This window comes from Pimephales promelas, chromosome 7, assembly GCF_988280905.1.
Source record: "Pimephales promelas chromosome 7, fPimPro1.hap1.1, whole genome shotgun sequence".
Lineage (NCBI taxonomy): Eukaryota > Metazoa > Chordata > Actinopteri > Cypriniformes > Leuciscidae > Pimephales > Pimephales promelas.
In genome coordinates this window covers 37,233,275-37,252,636 of record NC_142775.1, presented here as the reverse complement: position 1 = coordinate 37,252,636, position 19,362 = coordinate 37,233,275, and the positions used below count along the sequence as shown (strand labels likewise).

Here is a 19,362-nt window from a genome sequence, read left to right as displayed (position 1 = left end):
CAAATTATTGGTCTGGAAATAAGCAAATATGTTATCATATGCTCTACTTAGAAAGCCATTGCTGTCCTAGAAAAACATCAAAGACAGAATGAAGTTTCTGGCAGAATATGGGAAGTTGTGTGTAAGTGATGAATCACAATGGGTTGCATGATGATGATGCTCCAGAGTGTCATTGTTTGGGAGCCTTTTTAGCTGCTGGTTTTGATGAGCTACTTCACTGTGAAAAGTCAAATAATGCTTTGGAGTACAGGAGAATATTGCAGCGTGGCTTGCTTTCCACAAATGAAAAGAGGAATGATCAGATGTTATAGTTCAACAAGACAAAGTTCCTGTCCAAATCAGCGCAGTCTCATCATCCCAAGACGTCATATAACTGACGTCTTGGGACGTCTTTTGACCATACGTCAACATCCGCCTTTTTAGGGCACCATTAAACGTTACCAGATCCTAAACCTACCCCGTCACCGGCCATTCCGTGCCGTTATCTACAGTATTTGTGCAATTCTTGCTAATTTCCCTGACCAGTGATTTGTGATTAAAATGGTTAAGACCATCAAAAGACCACTAAATATTTTGCCATTTTTGGCTTGGCCCATTTTTTATTGCTTATTACTTTGCCCTGGAGTGTACAGATTATTTAACCGGTTCAAAAAACAAAACAGAAGATACAGATTGTTTATTAGTAAGTGCCTGAATATCTTTCACAGATCTGATTAGTACTCCCTCATAATATCCACCAGTTTTTATCAGTCTTTCACGTTAAAAAATAGCCCGTGCATCCTGACTCATGGAAGTGTAATCTAACGTTTGCTTGCAATTTTTCTCAGGCACTTTCCAATTTTGTGTGCACTATGCGTCAGACCGTCAGCGAATGTTACTGTGGGTGGTCTCCGTGTCCGTCTGCAGTGAAGCTCAGCCTTAAAGGAAGGAACCGCAATTGATGTTGTTTTCATTTGTCATGCAGAGTGACAGGGAGTTCTGTCTGTGTGAATATCAAAGCAGTAATTAATGCTGTATATCTCATGGTAATCCTCAGAGGGCTGTACAACCGCAGTCATTCGGTGCAGTGTCTGTGGTAGGTGTTTGTTTGGCTGTGAGACCCCGTTACTCATTTCTTAGTCGGCTTTGATCTCAGAGGTATCGGCTGGCACAGGCGTCTGTGCTTGGAAACTGACCACAGGCAGAGAGATCTATGACCACAGAGACAAGCAAGTTTAACTCACCTGGTATTCCCCTGCACTCACTCACTGACTCTTTAGTTGTTCCCAATAGAGCGCTGTAGGATTATTAGGAACACCATACTAATACTGTGTTTGACCGCCTTAATTCTACGTGGCATTGATTCAACAAGGTGCTGAAAGCATTATTTCGAAATGTCGGCCCATATTGATAGGATAGCATCTTGCAGTTGATGGAGATTTGTGGGATGCACATCCAGGGCACGAAGCTCCCGTTCCACCACATCCCAAAGATGCTCTATTGGGTTGAGATCTGGTGACTGTGGAGGCCATTTTAGTAGAGCCAGACCGATATATCGGCAGACAGATATTATCGGCCGATATTTGGGATTTTCCAAACTATCGGTATCGGCAGTTATAATGGCCGATAAATGAATATTTCAAAAATAAAATAAAAACGGACGAAACACGCTTGAACCATGTCATGAGAGTTGGAGTTTTATCAGGGATGTGATTTTTCCGGATTAATCCGGAATTCCGGATTTTCCGACCTGAAAATGTGACCTACGTGAATCATGCAGATCTGTAAAAAAAAAAAAAAAAAAAAGAGGGACGCATGTCGGCAGCCGGAGTGAAAAGGAGAGAATATGAGGACATAACCCATAACTGGCTGACGTGCGTACAGAAAGTTCCTTTCAAAGCATCAACAAGGACGTATTTGCGTTCAGCCAGAGAATGTCTAATTGGTTCAGCTTGTTCACCTGCTCAATTTTCTTATCTCAGTCGCTCTCGCGCTGGTATCGTTGTCAGTTGACAACATCACAGTTAGGTCACCAGGGCTGGGCGATATTTCGATATATTTCAAATTTGCGCTATGATCCTTGCTCCAAGCAAGCTGCTGACTGCTTTTGTAGAAATATGTAGCAGCTATATGGTGCATTCTGTCAGTTGCAGTCACCTCCGTCTCAACAGCATTAGTGTACAACGCAACAAATACTCGCAATTAACGCAGAGGAACGGCTACATCAGTTCAGCGAGTTCACAAAAGTTCATTTGCATGTGCTTTAAAGCCTTGCCGGTTAAACATGTCATTCACTGCTGATGCGCTGTTCTGAGCGCGAACACCCGACGTGCACATGCACTAAAAGCTTGTCTAACAGCGCCTGGTTGCTGGACTAAGTTATCTTTCGAGTATTATTTCGCTAATACTCTCAAATACACACAAGGTTTACATAAGAACATTTGGTTATGTCTAAACTCAAAGCAAACCGAGAAAATTGAGAGAAGTCTGCTTGTCAAATGCTCCGTGTATATTAGACGTGTCGCGTACAGGTCTTAAAGTGACAGTAGCCATAATAATACAAATGCAGCCGCTTGTTCTTAAATGGATAGTTGACCCCAAAATAAAAATGCTGTCATTATTTATTCACTGTATATGTTGTTCCAAACCTGTATTAATTTATTTCTTGTGCTGAACAAAAAAGAAGATATTTTGAAGAATGTGGGTGACCAGACAGTTGCTGGTCCCCATTGACTTCCATAGGGAAAAATTTACTATGGAAATCACTGGGGTAAATCAACTGTTTGGTTACCCACATTGGTTACCTGTTTGGTTACAAACAGAAGAAAGAAACTTATTCAGGTTTAAAACAACTTGAGAGAGTAAATTATGACAATTACAATTTTTGGGAGAACTATCTATTTAATGTTAATTAAACAACAAAACACAGAGGAAATCACTCACTGCTCTTGACTGAGAACTTTAATAGTAGCTTTAATAATAATCAATGTATAATTTATATAGTGAAGACTATATTTGACTTTGATTGAACATTTACTCTCGCTTTGCGGAAAAGATATTGGGAAATATATCGCTCGGGGGGTGGGGGGGTGGTCAGGTTCCGTATATTTTCCTGCTTTTTTGTCCTTAGCCAATCACATGCCTGTTTTATAGATTGTCCACCAGAGGGCACTCTACACCGTTCCTGTTGGCAACAATCGTTGAGTTGGTCACGATACATATATTGCTTGAATAGCAATTAAAAGATCATCCCCATCATATCAGTTCTCTTAACTGAAATAAGCATGACAAAATTTGTGCAATTTGACATTATCCATTACTAAATTATGGCTCATCATAGACTAGCTAACCACAAAGCTAGCTAATGCAACTCTCATCAGTTTGTTCTGTTGTGACAATAAAAGAAACAAGTTTCTTTTTAAAATGCATTAGCATATTATTTTCGTTAAAATTCATAAATAACTACAAATAACTAATGTTAGGGAAATCTGTTAATGTTGTGTTGCGCATTTCTGAAAAAAAATAAATAAATAAACAAACATCGGCCGATATATCGGAATATCGGATTTTAAAACCCAAAAAATATTTGTATCGGTATCGGCCTTCAAAATCCTTTATCGGTCGGGCTCTACATTTTAGTACAGTGAACTCATTGTCTTTATTTAAAAAATGATAATTATTGAAAATTTTAGTTGAGTAGTTTGCGAGAGCGCGATTAAAAAAGCAATGACACTCTGAATGAGTAGTGAGTAGATACGTTTATCTGTTGATGACGTTTACCATCCTTGAGAACCTCTATAATCCCATTTTACTAATGTATTATACATCAACGTGAAAATAGCTTGTGTTTACCACAGACCTTATTTCAGGCCTTTAACCGGAAACCCATTTTTAAAAAGCCATTGAATTTGGGACAATGGAATCAGAAGTGCTAAAATACTCCATGTTTTGGCTTACAAAAATACATCATCCCTGCAACAGTCTATTGTCGTTTTATGTTTTCCATGCTGCGTGTTGGCATATCTCACCAACAATCGCTAGTTTAAATGGCCTCGTCAAATTTCTCAACAGCAGTGCTTCTCAATCACAACACTTTACAGTATTAAACTAAACGAAAATGTCATGCCTGAGTTCTTAATTTTAATATATACACTACATTTTTACATCAGCAGGGCAGAATGTGATCAGAAAACATTTTACATTTATGCATTTATCCAAAGCAGCTAACATTGCGTGAGAGGTACACATTTTACCAGTTCATCATCAGTCATCAGGCGACCCGCTCCGAGCAGGATTCGGGGCAAGGGAGGCGGGCGTGCTAACAAGGACGTAGCCGCTAGCATCAGTTGCTAGTGTGACTTTTGAGGCCAGGGGAATGAGGTTTACACGCAAAGCTCTTACTGGCCTAAACCGTCCCATCCGGGTCACGGCACCACATGTAACCGGTCCCACTAGTGCTGGTCGCTAGTGAGGGGGTTGAGGTTTACACGCACAGCTCTTATTCCTTGAGATTCGAACCCATGATCTCAGTGTTGCTAGCACCATGCTATACTGTTCGAGGAAAAGGGCAGAACATGTTTAAAGATAGAGTACATTGCTCCAAATTATAAGGTATTAGTATGTTTGAATTGGATTGCATGTGTTTTTTAAGGCTACTCCATTGATCTGCAAGGGCCAAGCCAGTAGTTTCCAATCAAATGTGGTACTTGGCCTGAAACGTTTGACAAACACTGGAAAAATACTCCAAAAAGATTGGGAAAAGGTTACATGAATCAGCATTGGAAAGCCTGGTAAGATGACTGTGTGTGTGGTTGTGGTGGAACAACTGGTTTACGGTGACTCATACACATGCTGAGAAAACAGGGCGACTGTGTTCTTCTTAACTGGTTTTGCTTCAAGACCCAGATTTGACCTTTTTTTTTACATCCAGACAAAGTATATAAAAATGATAAATGTATAAAAATTTCAAGTATATAATCAAACATTAAAGCTTATTAAAGGGGTCATATAATCAGAAATCAAATTGACCTTTAACTTTTGAGGGTTTGTACTAGTTTTAAGAAGATGATATAGTGAATTATTTGTGTTTTTGGAGAGGGTCTGTCCACAGATCTGTAAAGGGCCAGTCAAGGGATAGAAGCATGAAGCATGATCTTTAACTATAGGAATATTGATATTAATCAAATTATGGCATTTGAGGTATTTGTTTGCTTAATGCTGGATGGTTGTATGTTCTAAATCGTCCAGAGGTAAAACTTGGCCTAAAATGTATACATTTATGAATGAAGGCTGGTGTGCTTCCAGTTACAAAGGTACACAACCATTCAAAAGTTTAAATTCGGTATGATTTTTTAAATGCTTTTTAAAGAATGGTCATCAAAGCTGCATTTATTTGATTGAAAACACAGTAAACGGTAATATTATGAAACGCGGATTACAATTTCAAATAAGTGTTTTCTTTTTGAATGTATTTTAAATGTAATTTATTTAATTTCCTTTAGTAAAGCTGAATTTTCAGCATCATTACTCCAGTCTTCACCCTAACCCTAATGGATTATAACATAATTAATACGGAAAAAAAAAAAAAAATTTTGCAATCCATTTCAATGTCACATGATCCTTCAGAAATCATTCTAATATGCTGATTTGATGCTCAAGAAACATTTCTTACAATTATCAATGTTGAAAACAGTTTAAAGGTGACCTATTATGTCTCTTTTTACAAGATGTAGCCTAATATAAGTCCTTTGTGTCCACATAATCTGTGAATTTTCAGCTCAAAATACCTCACGTTATTTATTATACCATGTCCGAAATGCCCCTTTTTGGGTGGATGCAAAAACGTGCTGTTTTCGTGTGTGTGTATCTTTAAATGTAAATGAGCTGAGAAATGTAAATACATCTAGTGCGTTTACATAAAAAAAACAACAAAAAAGTAGCACAGTGGAACTGAAAAACACGATATGTGTTCATTGATACAGCCAACAACAAAACATTAGGGGAGGAGCTAAGCTTATTCGATCCTGTTGCCAGTCGGGGGCGTGGCTTGTTACATTGTGATGTCATAATGTATAGAAAATGCGAGCGACTCATTTTGAGACACTGTTCATGATTCACAGAAAATAAAAAAAGGAGAGGGTTCATTTTTTACCATTATAGGGTGGTTGTATACACACACTGCCAACACACATTTACTGTAGGTTCAAACACCATGTAAATGTGAATTTTGCATAATAGGTGCCCTTTAATATTTTTGTGGAAACCTTGATGCACGTTTTAAGGATATTCTGATAGAAAGAAAGTTCAAAATAACAACATTTGTTTGAAATACAAATCTTTCCTAACCTTATCAATGTCGTAACTGGTCTTAATGTCTTAACTGATCAATTTAATGCGTCCTTCCAGAATAAAAGTAATAATTTGATCAAACGCTGCCTCTAATTGATGTTATATCAGCCCAGGTCAGCGTTCTGTCTCCAGCATTGGCTTTGTTGTGGAGGATGTGCTGTGAAATGTTGTCACGGTAACAGTGTGTAAGAAATAGGACATCTTGCACATTGAATTCCTGATTATTTTTGAAGTGCTTCAGCCCGTGGAGTGGGGTTAACCTGATCGCCGTGTTCACCTCCCCCCTTCGCTTCTGTTGACGCTTCTGCTTTAAAATGACCTTTTGATGCAGTAATAACGCAAAATAAAATATTAACAGCATGTTTCTGAATGTAGCGTTCTGTTTGTTTTCTTCACAGGTGGAGATTCACGTTTTACCTGTACATATTTACTTATGGCGTGCGGTTCCTGAAGAAGGTAAACAATCTGTTTTGACTGAAAAATTGATGGTCAATGTGAAGCAGTAAATCTTTTATGATTGACATTTTGATGCATCCAGTATTTTGCTTTGCCCTCAGTCTTATTGTTTCCATAAAACACTCAGAGTTGTTGTCGAGCAGAGAAGCGTTTCAGTTTTTTATTTACATATTTGGTATCACGACTACAAAATGAGTTATTCTTCGTACTGCTTTTCATCATCTCTTGGGGTTTTGTGGAGCGAACTTGCAGGCAAAATGAAGTTAGAGAGATGTCAGCTTTGACTTGATTTTGATTTTATTTGTTGCGTCGTACTGTGCGATGAGAGACGGCATCCATAAACTCTCTTTCTCTCTCTCTCTCTGCACTTCCTCTCATAAATCTATTCATAATTCATCAGTCTATCCATAATGCAGATTATTTCTCTCCAAGCAAACATGTTTGGCAGAGCTGGCCCCTTCTTTGACTCTTCAATGAAGCAATTAAAGGAAAGTTCACACAGAAATAAAGATACTTCCATTATTTACTCACCCTCATGTTGTTCCAAACTAGAGTTGCACGATACATCGCAAATGGAGTTAAATGGAGCTTATCATCAGTGCTGCAATATGCATTGGGATATATTTTCAATGCATTAATCTGTGAAGTTTATGGAGATGCCACAAAAAGACTAACAAATTAACAAGCGGTGGATTGGATGGATGGATGGATGGATGGATGGATGGTGGATGGGAGGGATGGGTGGATGGATGGATGGGTGGTGGATGGGATGGATGGATGGTGGATGGGAGCGTGGGTGGTTTGGATTGATGGATGGTGGATGAGAGGGTGGGTGGGATGGATGGATGGTTTGGATGGGAGGGTGGGTGGATGGGAGGGATGGGTGGATGGATGGATGGATGGTGGATGGGAGGGATGGGTGGATGGGTTGGATGGATGGTGGATGGGAGCGTGGGTGGTTTGGATTGATGGATGGATGGTGGATGAGAGGGTGGGTGGGATGGATGGATGGTTTGGATGGGAGGGTGGGTGGTTTGGATGTGAGGGTGGGTGGATGGGAGGGATGGGTGGTGGATGGGATGGTGGATGGGAGGATGGGTGGTTTGGATTGATGGATGGTGGATGAGAGGGTGGGTGGGATGGATGGGTGGTTTGGATGTGAGGGTGGGTGGTTTGGATGGATGGATGGGAGGGTGGGATGGATGGATGGTGGATGGGATGGATGGATGGTGGATGGGAGGGTGGGTGGTTTGGATGGATGGACGGTGGATGAGAGGGTGGGTGGGATGGATGATGGATGTATGGTTTGGATGGGAGGGTGGTTTGGATGGATGGATGGGAGGTGGATGGGATGGATGGATGGTGGATGGGAGGGTGGGTGGGATGGATGGATGGTTTGGATGGGAGGGATGGATGGATGGATGGTGGATGGGAGGGATGGGTGGATGGATGGATGGATGGATGGGTGGTGGATGGGATGGTGGATGGGAGCATGGGTGGTTTGGATTGATGGATGGTGGATGAGAGGGTGGGTGGGATGGATGGATGGTTTGGATGTGAGGGTGGGTGGGATGGATGGATGGTTTGGATGTGAGGGTGGGTGGTTTGGATGGATGGATGGATGGGAGGGTGGGATGGATGGATGGTGGATGGGATGGATGGATGGTGGATGGGAGGGTGGATGGATGGATGGCGTTTGTGTGTCTTTATAGAAACTAGGTTAAAGTTGAGCAGCTTGAACTTGCATGGCAAAGTCTTCTACTGAATGAGTTAATTTACTCGAAGTGCTCCCAATCACTTGCTGTGGTTTTCCGCCATACAATAGTTATCCATTTTGCACGCTTAGAAAAGTGCAACCTTTATTTTGTGTCACCGTCCAAAGTCGAGTTACACTACTCGAGTATCTGTATTTAAATAGGGAAAACGTGGAGGTGTTTGGTCAATTCTCTGCTTGGCCCATATTGAATGAACTGGCCTAGTTAAGTGCTAACAAAGTGTCTCGCGCGCCAGAGCGATTGAAACAACAGGTATGCATCAACTCGTCTTAGTTAAGGGAATAACATAGTTTGATATGAAAAAAACAGTGGAGTATCCCTTTAAATACACATTTTTCACACCTTTAGTTAATTGGAATATATCATTTTCTGTAAAACTAACTTTCGTCTCTTTATACATTTCAGCAAATTCCCTCAATGATAGTTAAGACAAAGAGTTTTAAAAACAATCAATAAATAAATGCAACCAACAGGCAAGAGAAAACAAATATTTCCATTTGCACAACTGATATTTCCTAAATGAGTTAAAATGAGCATTTCCTGCCACCCAGGGTGTGCCCATCCCTAGAGGTTAGGCCCATTCCTCTAACCACAGGAAATGAAACCATACAACTCCACATTAACATTTACAATATGCATGATCTGAATAACACAGTTTTGAAGGATGGAGAAACAACACTGGCTCTCCATCACAGATAAGTTCTCAGTGAGGATTTTGAACCCTTGAAACAAACAAACTAGCTGAATCACAACAAAATAGTGTTAGTGCTGAATAGATTTTACACAGAAGAAAAAACATATACCTCTGGTTTCACAGACAAATCTTAAATCTAGTCCCAGATGCATGTTTGAGCTGTCTTAACTGAAAGCAACTTGCACTGACATTTCTTAAAAGGATTTTTGAATTCCTAATTTAAGATTCACAAAGATAAAATTTGACAAGATTCACATCAGTAATGTTTTTTTCTAAGGCACATTTATAAAAGCTACTTAAATGTCCTTTTGAACTAAGCCTAATCCTGGCTTAATCTAAGCCCTGTTTGTGAAACCAGGGACCAGTTGCATAAACATAGCCCTTTTGTTAAGATAGTGTCTTAAGAACTAGCTTGAACAACTAGCAGTTAGTTAGGGGTCATTAGTCTTACTGTTCGGTATCAAATTAGTCAAATGTACGTTTTTATGTAACTTTAAAAAGTTACGAACAGTCTTGAAGAAATAAATTGGCTGACTAACTCGTAAGACTAGTCTTAGCAGTTTATGCAACTCGCCCCAGGCCTAAAGCACTTGATTCTACATGCCCTGGTGAGATTTCACTGTTGTTTTTGCAGTATTGATAGTTTAACTTGTATAAAGAGCATAATAGATATTAGCACCTTAAAGGGATACTCCACTTTTTTTGGAAATTTTACAACTCCCTCAGAGTTAAACTGTTGAGTTTTACCGTTATTGAATCCATTCAGCCGATCTCCGGTTCTGGCGGTACCACTTTTAGCATAGCTTAGCATAGACCATCGAAGCGGACAAGACCATTAGCATTTCTCAAAAAAAAAAAAAATGACCAAAGAGTATCAATATTTTTCCTATTTAAAACTTGACTCTTCTGTAGTTACATCGTACACTAAGACCGACGGAAAATGTAAAGTTGCGTTTGAAAGCGCCTGAAAATAGTCTCCAGCTCAGTAACTTCCAACGTGACGGAAGGTAGCTTATTTTCAGGTAGCTACACTCATGGTACAGCAGTAAAGTTTCTCGATTATTACGCAGGAATGAGAGTATAGTTCCTAGCTATATCAGCCTAGGAAATCGCTACTTTAAATTTTCCGTCGGTCTTATGGTGTGTTCACACTGAATGCGAATTGAGCGTCAAACACGCGACTATCGCGTCTAGTTATACGCTTGAACATTTTGAACCCACTCGCGAATAAAGAAAAACAACAACACAATTTCTTTCTGGCATACGTTTCCGTCATGTCTGAAATATAAGATATTGTTGCTCTGTACTTGTTGTGGATGTCCCAAATACGGAGGAAAGCCAAACGCCGACGTGTCTAGGTTCACAGCACCAGAAGATGACACCAACTACAGGCTTTCCGTCTCAGCTGCGGAGCGCCTTTCCATCTGTCTCAGGTCAGCGACAGTTTCATAAAATAAAGTCACCACCAATAAATATACAGCATATATCGTTTTTGCTGTGATTTAATTACAATACATGTTTGAAAAAAATGACAAAGTATCATATATTTCAAAGGCGGCAACAATCAGAATCTCCTTTATTTTCGACAACAGTGATAGACCGGACGTATCGATTAGCTCTTCGTTGATTGGCTGGCACAACAAAGTGTCATGCGAATCTTCCGCTCGAGTTCAAATTTTTCAACTTGCGCGGAAGACGTTCGCGGCAAAACGCGTCGCCCAACTCGCGTCATTCGCAACGCCTGGCACGAATGATGCGTCTATTCACGTCTTTGCATTGACTTTGTATGTAATCTACTCGCGCAAACGATTAAATTCGCGTTCGGTGTGAACACACCATTACTGCATGATGTAACTACAGAAGAGTCAAGTTTTAAATAGGAAAAATATCGAAACTCTTTGGTCATTTTTTTTTAGAAATGCTAATGTCCACTTCAATGATGTATGCTAAGCTATGCTAAATGATCGGCTGAATGAATTCATAAACGGTAAAACTCAACAGTTTAACTCTGAGGGTGCTATAAAATGAGACTATTTCCAAAAAAAGTGGAGTATCCCTTTAAGTGATGCCTCCTAGAGTGATGCTAGTTTGGATCCGCAAGCCTTTGGTTTCCTTATTCTTGTATATGTGGCCTTTGAGAAAGATGCTGTGATGTACAGTAGATAATTAGCCAAGAGTTGCATTCGATTGGATCATCTTGTCAGCATTCTCAAAACCCAACAGCAGATCATACAGGAAATCATCAGCTTCACCATACCAGGCTTTTAACTTTCCTACATGATGATGTGGTTTATCGAGAGGGGGAAAAGTGAATTCAAAGCATTTCAATTATGTAGCATTGAGGATAATGATTGTATTTTCAGTCTTTTTCTATGCTTTGATGTAAACAGCAGAATTCAAAAGCTCTTTCAAAAGAAATGTTCTCGTAAAAAGATAATTTGTCTAAAAAGCTCTGGAGATAATTTGTCTCTCTGTGTTTGATTTTAAAGACCCCGTGGCTGTGGAACACCCGAGAGTGCTGGTACAATTACCCCTATCAGGTACAATTATACTGTTTCTTATATCAATTATAATTATTGAAGGGTTCGTCACACACTATCATACTTTTTTCTGGAGATCCACCGGCTATGTAAAGGTTTTTATTAGACCTTCTCTGAATCTTAGGCCCTGTTTACACCTGGTATTAAGATGTGTTTTGGTCGATCGGATCGCAAGTAGACGAGGGATTTCAGTTTAAATAATGAATAATGAATCAAATAATGCCATTCTTACATTTTTAATAAAAACCAAACTAGGGTTCACAAAAAATGAATTCAATAACTAAATCATAACTTTTCAAATTATTTTGAAATAAAAATATATATATTTTATTAAATAAATGTATTTAAAATTACATGTTTTTTTAAAGATTAAAAATGTTATACCTGCATGTGAATAATGAATCAAATAATGCCATTATTAAATTTTTTATAAAAACCAAACTAGGGTTCACAAAAAATGAATTCAATAATTAAATCATAACTTTTCAAATTATTTTGAAATAAAAATATATATTTTTTATTAAATAAATGTATTTAAAATTACATGTATTTTTTTTTAAAAGATTAAAAATGTTATACCTGCATGTGAATAATGAATCAAATAATGCCATTATTACATGTTTAATAAAAACCAAACTAGGGTTCACAAAAAAATGAATTCAATAATTAAATCATAACTTTTCAAATTATTTTGAAATAAAAATATATATTTTTTTATTAAATAAATGTATTTAAAATTACATGTTTTTTTTAAAGATTAAAAATGTTATACCTGCATGTGAATAATGAATCAAATAATGCCATTATTACATTTTTAATAAAAACCAAACTAGGGTTCACATAAAATGAATTCAATAATTAAATCATAACTTTTCAAATTATTTTGAAATAAAAATATATATTTTTTTATTAAATAAATGTATTTAAAATTACATGTTTTTTTTTTAAAGATTAAAAATGTTATACCTGCATGTGAATAATGAATCAAATAATGCCATTATTACATTTTTAATAAAAACCAAACTAGGGTTCACAAAAAATGAATTCGATAATTAAATCATAACTTTTCAAATTATTTTGAAATAAAAATATTTATTTTTTATTAAATAAATGTATTTAAAATTACATGTATTTTTTTTAAAAGATTAAAAATGTTATACCTGCATGCCATGTGACCATTAACCAATATGCTTATGTGTTGTTAAAATTGAAAAATATTTCACTTGACAAAAAAGATTTGGGAATCTCTGGTGTGATGTATTAAAATCCTCATTAGCGCCACTGCACTGACGATGTTGTGTATGACTTTTGTAGCCTCTAACCGTGGATTTGCACTACTACTACATACTGGAGCTGTCCTTCTATCTGTCACTGCTCTTCTCGCAGTTCACAGACATCAGAAGAAAGGTACGTGAGTTAGGTTTGGTTAGACGTATCTGCTTCAGTGGTTTGAGTTTCTCGTGAGAAAGCTTGCGCTGGGTTTATTAGCAGGGGCGTGCGGGTCTTGTTTCCTCTGCTGTGCACAGGCAAAACTTCCTTTTCAACGCTGAAAAGCATGACCGCTAATAACGTCTGCCACTTCATTTCAGCTTAAGCTTGCAGTGTTTAATATTCATCATCTAAGGGTTTAAATATGAAAAAATACATATTTATGCTCAGTATGCATGATCCATACCAAATTGAGTTAAGTTTCTTTGTGAATGTGTTGTTACATGTTAAAATTGCAGTTTTTCAATTGAATACTGTAAGTCAGTGAGAGCCTGATAAATCATTTATCTGATCTGTTCTGCTTTAAAAAATGTTTTGCAATCTAAATTGTTGCTAATTTGTTTTCAGCTTTGACATTTTTATTATAAATTGTGAATATTGCTAAAATAATATTGATCTATCTATCTACTTTTCAACATTGATATTAATCTTGAACAGTAAATCAATTAGAATGATTTCTGAAGGATCATGTGACACTGAAGACTGGAGTAATGATGCTTTTGCATGATGCATCACAGGAATACATATAAAAAAATATTTGACATTTTAATAATATTTTACAGTGTTTTACTGTATTTCGGATATCAAATAAATAGATCAAATAAATGGAGCCTTGGTGAGCAGAAGAGACTTTTTTAAACAGTCTTTTGAACACTAACTAACTAAATAAAAGCTCAAAACCTAAAGTCAGGAACTTTTTGTCTGCACATGGACCTTTTATAAATCTCTCGTTGGATATACAGTATTCTATATTAACATTTATATCAGCTGTTATTGTGCCATGCCACACATCATTTGTGCTTTCACTGTGGACAGGCAAATGACTTGACACCTGGTTGGGACACGTCAGTCTTAAACAAATGTCATGTAAATGAATGCAAATGTAAAATCCAGAGTTTCTCAGAGCTTCATTGAGATCCACAGGCTCTGTAATCGAGCTCTCCCGCAGCTGCCGTATTGGGTTTGTGGTGTAACGCGGGAGATGCTCAGCCTGTGGACGGTTTCTCTCAAAGACTTCTTGAAATCGCAGTTAGCACCTGCAGTCTGGGCTTTAGATATTTTCTTTCTCTTCTTTCCTTTACAACCCCTCAGTGTCACACTCACTCGCTCTCATTTCTCTGCTCATTCTTGGCATGTTTTTTTCTGTTTTTTACAGTGTTTGCAAGGCAGCACATACTGCCAAGGATTTGGTGGAAACGGCTAACCCTTCGTTTTAAACTTCTGTAATTCATTTAGTTTGGACTGCTTGTGTGTGTGTGTGTGTGAGAGTGTGAGTGAGAGAGTGTGTGTGTGTGAGTGAGTGAGTGAGAGAATGAGTGTGAGTGAGTGAGAGTAAGAGAGAGTGTGAGTGTGTCTGTGAGTGAGCGAGAGTGAGTGTGTGAGTGAGTGAGCGAGTGTGAGAGAGTGAATTAGAGAGGGTGTGAATGTGTGTGTGAGTGAGAGTGAGTGAGTGAGTGAGAGTGTGAGTGTGTGTGTGAGTGAGTGTGTGTGTGTGTGTGTGTGAGAGTGTGTGAGTGAGTGAGTGTGAGTGAGTGAGTGAGTGAGTGAGTTGGTGAGAGAGAGAGTGTGAGTGAGTGAGTGAGTATGTGAGTGAGTGAGTGAGTGAGTGAGTGGGTGAGAGAGAGTGTGAGTGAGTGTGTGAGTGAGTATGTGAGTGAGTGAGTATGTGAGTGAGTGAGTGAGTGGGTGAGAGAGAGTGTGTGTGAGTGAGTGTGAGTGAGTATGTGAGTGAGTGAGTGGCTGAGAGAGAGTGTGTGTGAGTGAGTGAGTGTGAGTGAGTGAGTATGTGAGTGAGTGAGTATGTGAGTGAGTGAGTGAGTGAGTGAGTATGTGAGTGAGTGAGTGAGTATGTGAGTATGTGAGTGAGTATGTGAGTGAGTGAGTGAGTGAGTGAGTGAGTATGTGAGTGAGTATGTGAGTGAGTGTGAGTGTGTGAGTGAGTGAGTGAGTATGTGAGTGAGTGAGTGAGTGAGTGAGTATGTGAGTGAGTGAGTGAGTATGTGAGTGAGTATGTGAGTGAGTGAGTGAGTGAGTGAGTGAGTATGTGAGTGAGTGAGTGAGTATGTGAGTGAGTGAGTGTGAGTGAGAGAGAGAGTGTGTGAGTGAGTGAGTGAATATGTGAGTGAGTGAGTGAGAGTGAGTGAGTGAGTGAGCGAGAGTGTGTGTGAGAGTTAGTGTGTGAGTGAGTGACATGAATGCACAGTGCCGGAAATATTTATTTTATCTGCAGCTGACTATTGTGACAGTAAAAAACCAACATACAACCTAAACCTCAAATTCGATCCTTTTGCTGCCTTGCATACCCTGCTGTTTCCTTCAGAAAATGCAAATCTTGTTTTTGTTTCTTTCGTTCTCTCCTTTCAGTTTTTTCCATGCCCAATATTCAGCCCACATTGCGGACGTCCTCTGCCCCATTCCCGCCTGCACCAGTGTGCTCCTTCTCTTCGTTTGCCATGCTTCCATTCTGTTTTTCGCCTCACTGCACTTCCTCCTCATCTTCATCTTCATCAACCTGCTCGGCTGAGTCAGTTCAATCCCATGATGCCGCAGGGGAGCATGCAACACCTGGCCTCTTAACAGCTTTCTTCAACAGGATTTCCTCTGAGAGAATAGATTGTGAGGACACTGCAGTCATGTTTCAATATGAAGCTGCTTGATTTCAAGATTTCTTGTTGAACAAGTTGCGAATAAATTCTTGTATTGGTCATTCCTGTTCTGCAGTACATTTTGAACTCTCACTCCCCTTTTTGAGCATAGATCTAAACCTAATTGTTTGTAATTCATGAACGCTTTAGAAAACGAAAATACAGAATACAGAAAGCACTTCAAAAAATAAAACTGAAAAAAAAAAAGTTTTAGAAGGTGAAGTTTACTGTAAAGCAAATGTACTAGACATATGTCTACCCAAGCTGTGTTCTATAAAGTTGATATCACAAATTTAACCCACTAAAATGTTTTAAAGTACTATATCCATATTGACACAAGATTTATATTTACAAATATGAATTTCCCAATGCATGTTCACAAAACGTCTACTTTCGTGTCAACACAACACTCATGCGGCATGCCGCTCTCTTGAACGTGCGTTGGAGATTCATATTTTATAAATAAAGTGGTAAATTATGTTTTTATGTTTTCACAAAGCACTCACGTTGCTTCATAAAATTGATGTTCATCCACTGGAGTCACATGGATAACTTTAATTATGTCTCTCACTCACTGACGGACTCACTCACTCACTGACGGACTCACTCACTCACTGACGGACTCACTCACGGACTCACTCACTGACGGACTCACTCACTGACGGCCTCACTGACGGACTCACTGATGGACTCACTCACTCACTGACGGACTCACTCACGGACTCACTCACTGACGGACTCACTGACGGACTCACTGACGGACTCACTGACGGACTCACTGATGGACTCACTCACTGACGGACTCACTCACTCACTGACGGACTCACTCACGGACTCACTCACTGACGGACTCACTCACTGACGGCCTCACTGACGGACTCACTGACGGACTCACTGATGGACTCACTCACTGACGGCCTCACTGACGGACTCACTCACTGACGAACTCACTGACGGCCTCACTGACGGACTCACTCACTGACGAACTCACTGACGGACTCACTGACGGACTCACTCACTGACGGACTCACTCACTGACGGACTCATCGACTCACTCACTGACGGACTCACTCACTGACGGACTCACTCACTGACGGACTCACTGACGGACTCACTCACTGACGGACTCACCGACTCACTCACTGACGGACTCACTCACTGACGGACTCACTCACTCACTCACTGACGGACTCACTCACTGACGGACTCACTGACGGACTCACTCACTGACGGACTCACTCACTGACGGACTCACCGACTCACTCACTGACGGACTCACTCACTGACGGACTCACTCACTCACTCACTGACGGACTCACTCACTGACGGACTCACCGACTCACTCACTGACGGACTCACTGACGGACTCACTCACTCACTCACTGACGGACTCACTCACTCACTGATGGACTCACTCACTGACGGACTCACTCACTGACGGACTCACCGACTCACTCACTGACGGACTCACTCACTGACGGACTCACTCACTCACTCACTGACGGACTCACTCACTGACGGACTCACCGACTCACTCACTGACGGACTCACTGACGGACTCACTCACTCACTCACTGACGGACTCACTCACTCACTGATGGACTCACTCACTGACGGACTCACTCACTGACGGACTCACTGACGGACTCACTCACTGACGGACTCACTGACGGACTCACTGACGGACTCACTCACTGACGGACTCACCGACTCACTCACTGACAGACTCACTGACGGACTCACTGACAGACTCACTCACTGACGGACTCACTCACTGACGGACTCACTGACGGACTTACTGACGGACTCACTCACTGACAGACTCACTCACTGAGTCTGACTAACTCACTCACTCACTGACTCACTCACTCACTCACTGACTCACTCACTGAGTCTGACTGACTCACTTACTCACTGACTCACTCACTCACTGGGTTGAATAGAGAAATGTATTTATTAGGATTAACCCCTTGAGATGAACCATCTTGTGTTCGAGGGGGAATAGTTCTTGTATCGTGCATAATTTTACTCATTCCCACAGGTTTTGCGCTCACACCACTGACCTATATAAGTGGCTCTCTCACTACATAAACACACAAATACATTCAAAATATGTCAAAATGCCCGTCTTGCCTAGAATTCATATAAATACAGTCAGTTTTGCAATGTAAATAGTTGTAGTAGTGAAAACATGTGTAACAGTATTGGATCAATACGTTAAGCTCTTAAAGTGACAGCAGCCTAATAAACCTGCTGCCAACTGTCATGTTAAGCAAAGAATAAAAGACAGAGAAAAATCATAATAAGTTTTGTAACTTTAATTGTAAGCAGTGATCTCTATTTAATTTTTAGAATTTTACTTTAAAGGTGCAGTGTGTAGATTTTAGAGGCATCTAGTGGTTCGGTTGCGAGTTGCACTAATGGCTCAGCCCACTGCTCACCCCTAGCCAAACTACGGTGGCTAAAACGGGACAAACATGTCGTCGTCTGAGACAGCAGAGAATAGCCAGAGTAAGCCAAGTTTCTGTACCACAGTCCATTATAAACCACATCATGGATAAAGTTTACAAAGCCAGTCAGGTGAGGATCAAGGGTCTTAATATATAATATAATAATAGTAATCAGCTGATTGTCTCACAAACATAACCAGCACATTTCTCCCCACATAACAAACCCATAATACAGCGAGGGAGAAGAACCACATGAAACTATGCAACTATATATTTTTTTTCTAACAGGGTAGTAAAGCTAATATGAGCTGTTACTGTGGCTGAGCTGGTTAAAGCATAAAGCCTTGTTTACACTCGACGCTTCCGCATGAGCCCAAAAGTCCACGTGGCAAAAATGACGTGATTGTAATAGCGCACGCGGCCCCGCAGTCAGAGTTCAGCAATTGGCAGTAAGCACTTTTATGAGGGGGCCAACATGAAATTAATGATTTTTTTTTTAATTTCCATTAACTAATAGGGAGTTTAATGTTTTGTGCAGTGTATTTAGACATGTGATGAGGACAGGAAAATGTACTGCATATTAGGAATGAGTTTGCCTTGTGCATAAACATTTACATGTTCCATGTGACTTCCTGCAGGACTTTCTACTGATGTTCCTGCATCATGTGGCCACCATCTCTCTGATCACCTTCTCATATGTGAATAACATGGCTCGGGTGGGAACGCTTGTCATGTGCCTGCACGACGCTGCCGACGTTCTGCTGGAGGTGATTTCATACTACATCCATTAAAACCACAGAAAAATAAGTATCTAATAATCACCTATTGTACAGCAACAGGAATTCAAATGTTATTTTTGGAAAGGTTTTTTGACTGGTCTACATAATAGGGTGAGATCATTTTAATAGCATAGTCCACTCAAAAAAAAAAAAAATCATCAATAGAATTCACTGTTTACACCCTCGTGTTATTCCAAACTTGCTTGAC

At 39.7% G+C, this 19,362-nt stretch overlaps 2 protein-coding genes across 4 annotated transcripts in view; one reads left to right on the top strand and one right to left on the bottom strand.

Annotated features, from left to right (window-relative positions):
* The window catches only part of stk39 (serine threonine kinase 39), a 118,923-nt gene that overhangs the window by 82,629 nt on the left and 16,932 nt on the right, over nt 1-19,362 (bottom strand). The gene's annotated exons all lie outside the window — the stretch shown is intronic.
* cers6 (ceramide synthase 6) overlaps nt 1-19,362 on the top strand; it is a 43,942-nt gene that overhangs the window by 15,518 nt on the left and 9,062 nt on the right. Inside the window, exons 4-7 of the mRNA XM_039683189.2 lie at nt 6,726-6,783; nt 11,742-11,792; nt 13,107-13,199; nt 19,014-19,142. Of these exons, the coding sequence (XP_039539123.1) occupies nt 6,726-6,783; nt 11,742-11,792; nt 13,107-13,199; nt 19,014-19,142 (331 nt within the window). The remainder of the gene's footprint in view (nt 1-6,725; nt 6,784-11,741; nt 11,793-13,106; nt 13,200-19,013; nt 19,143-19,362) is intronic.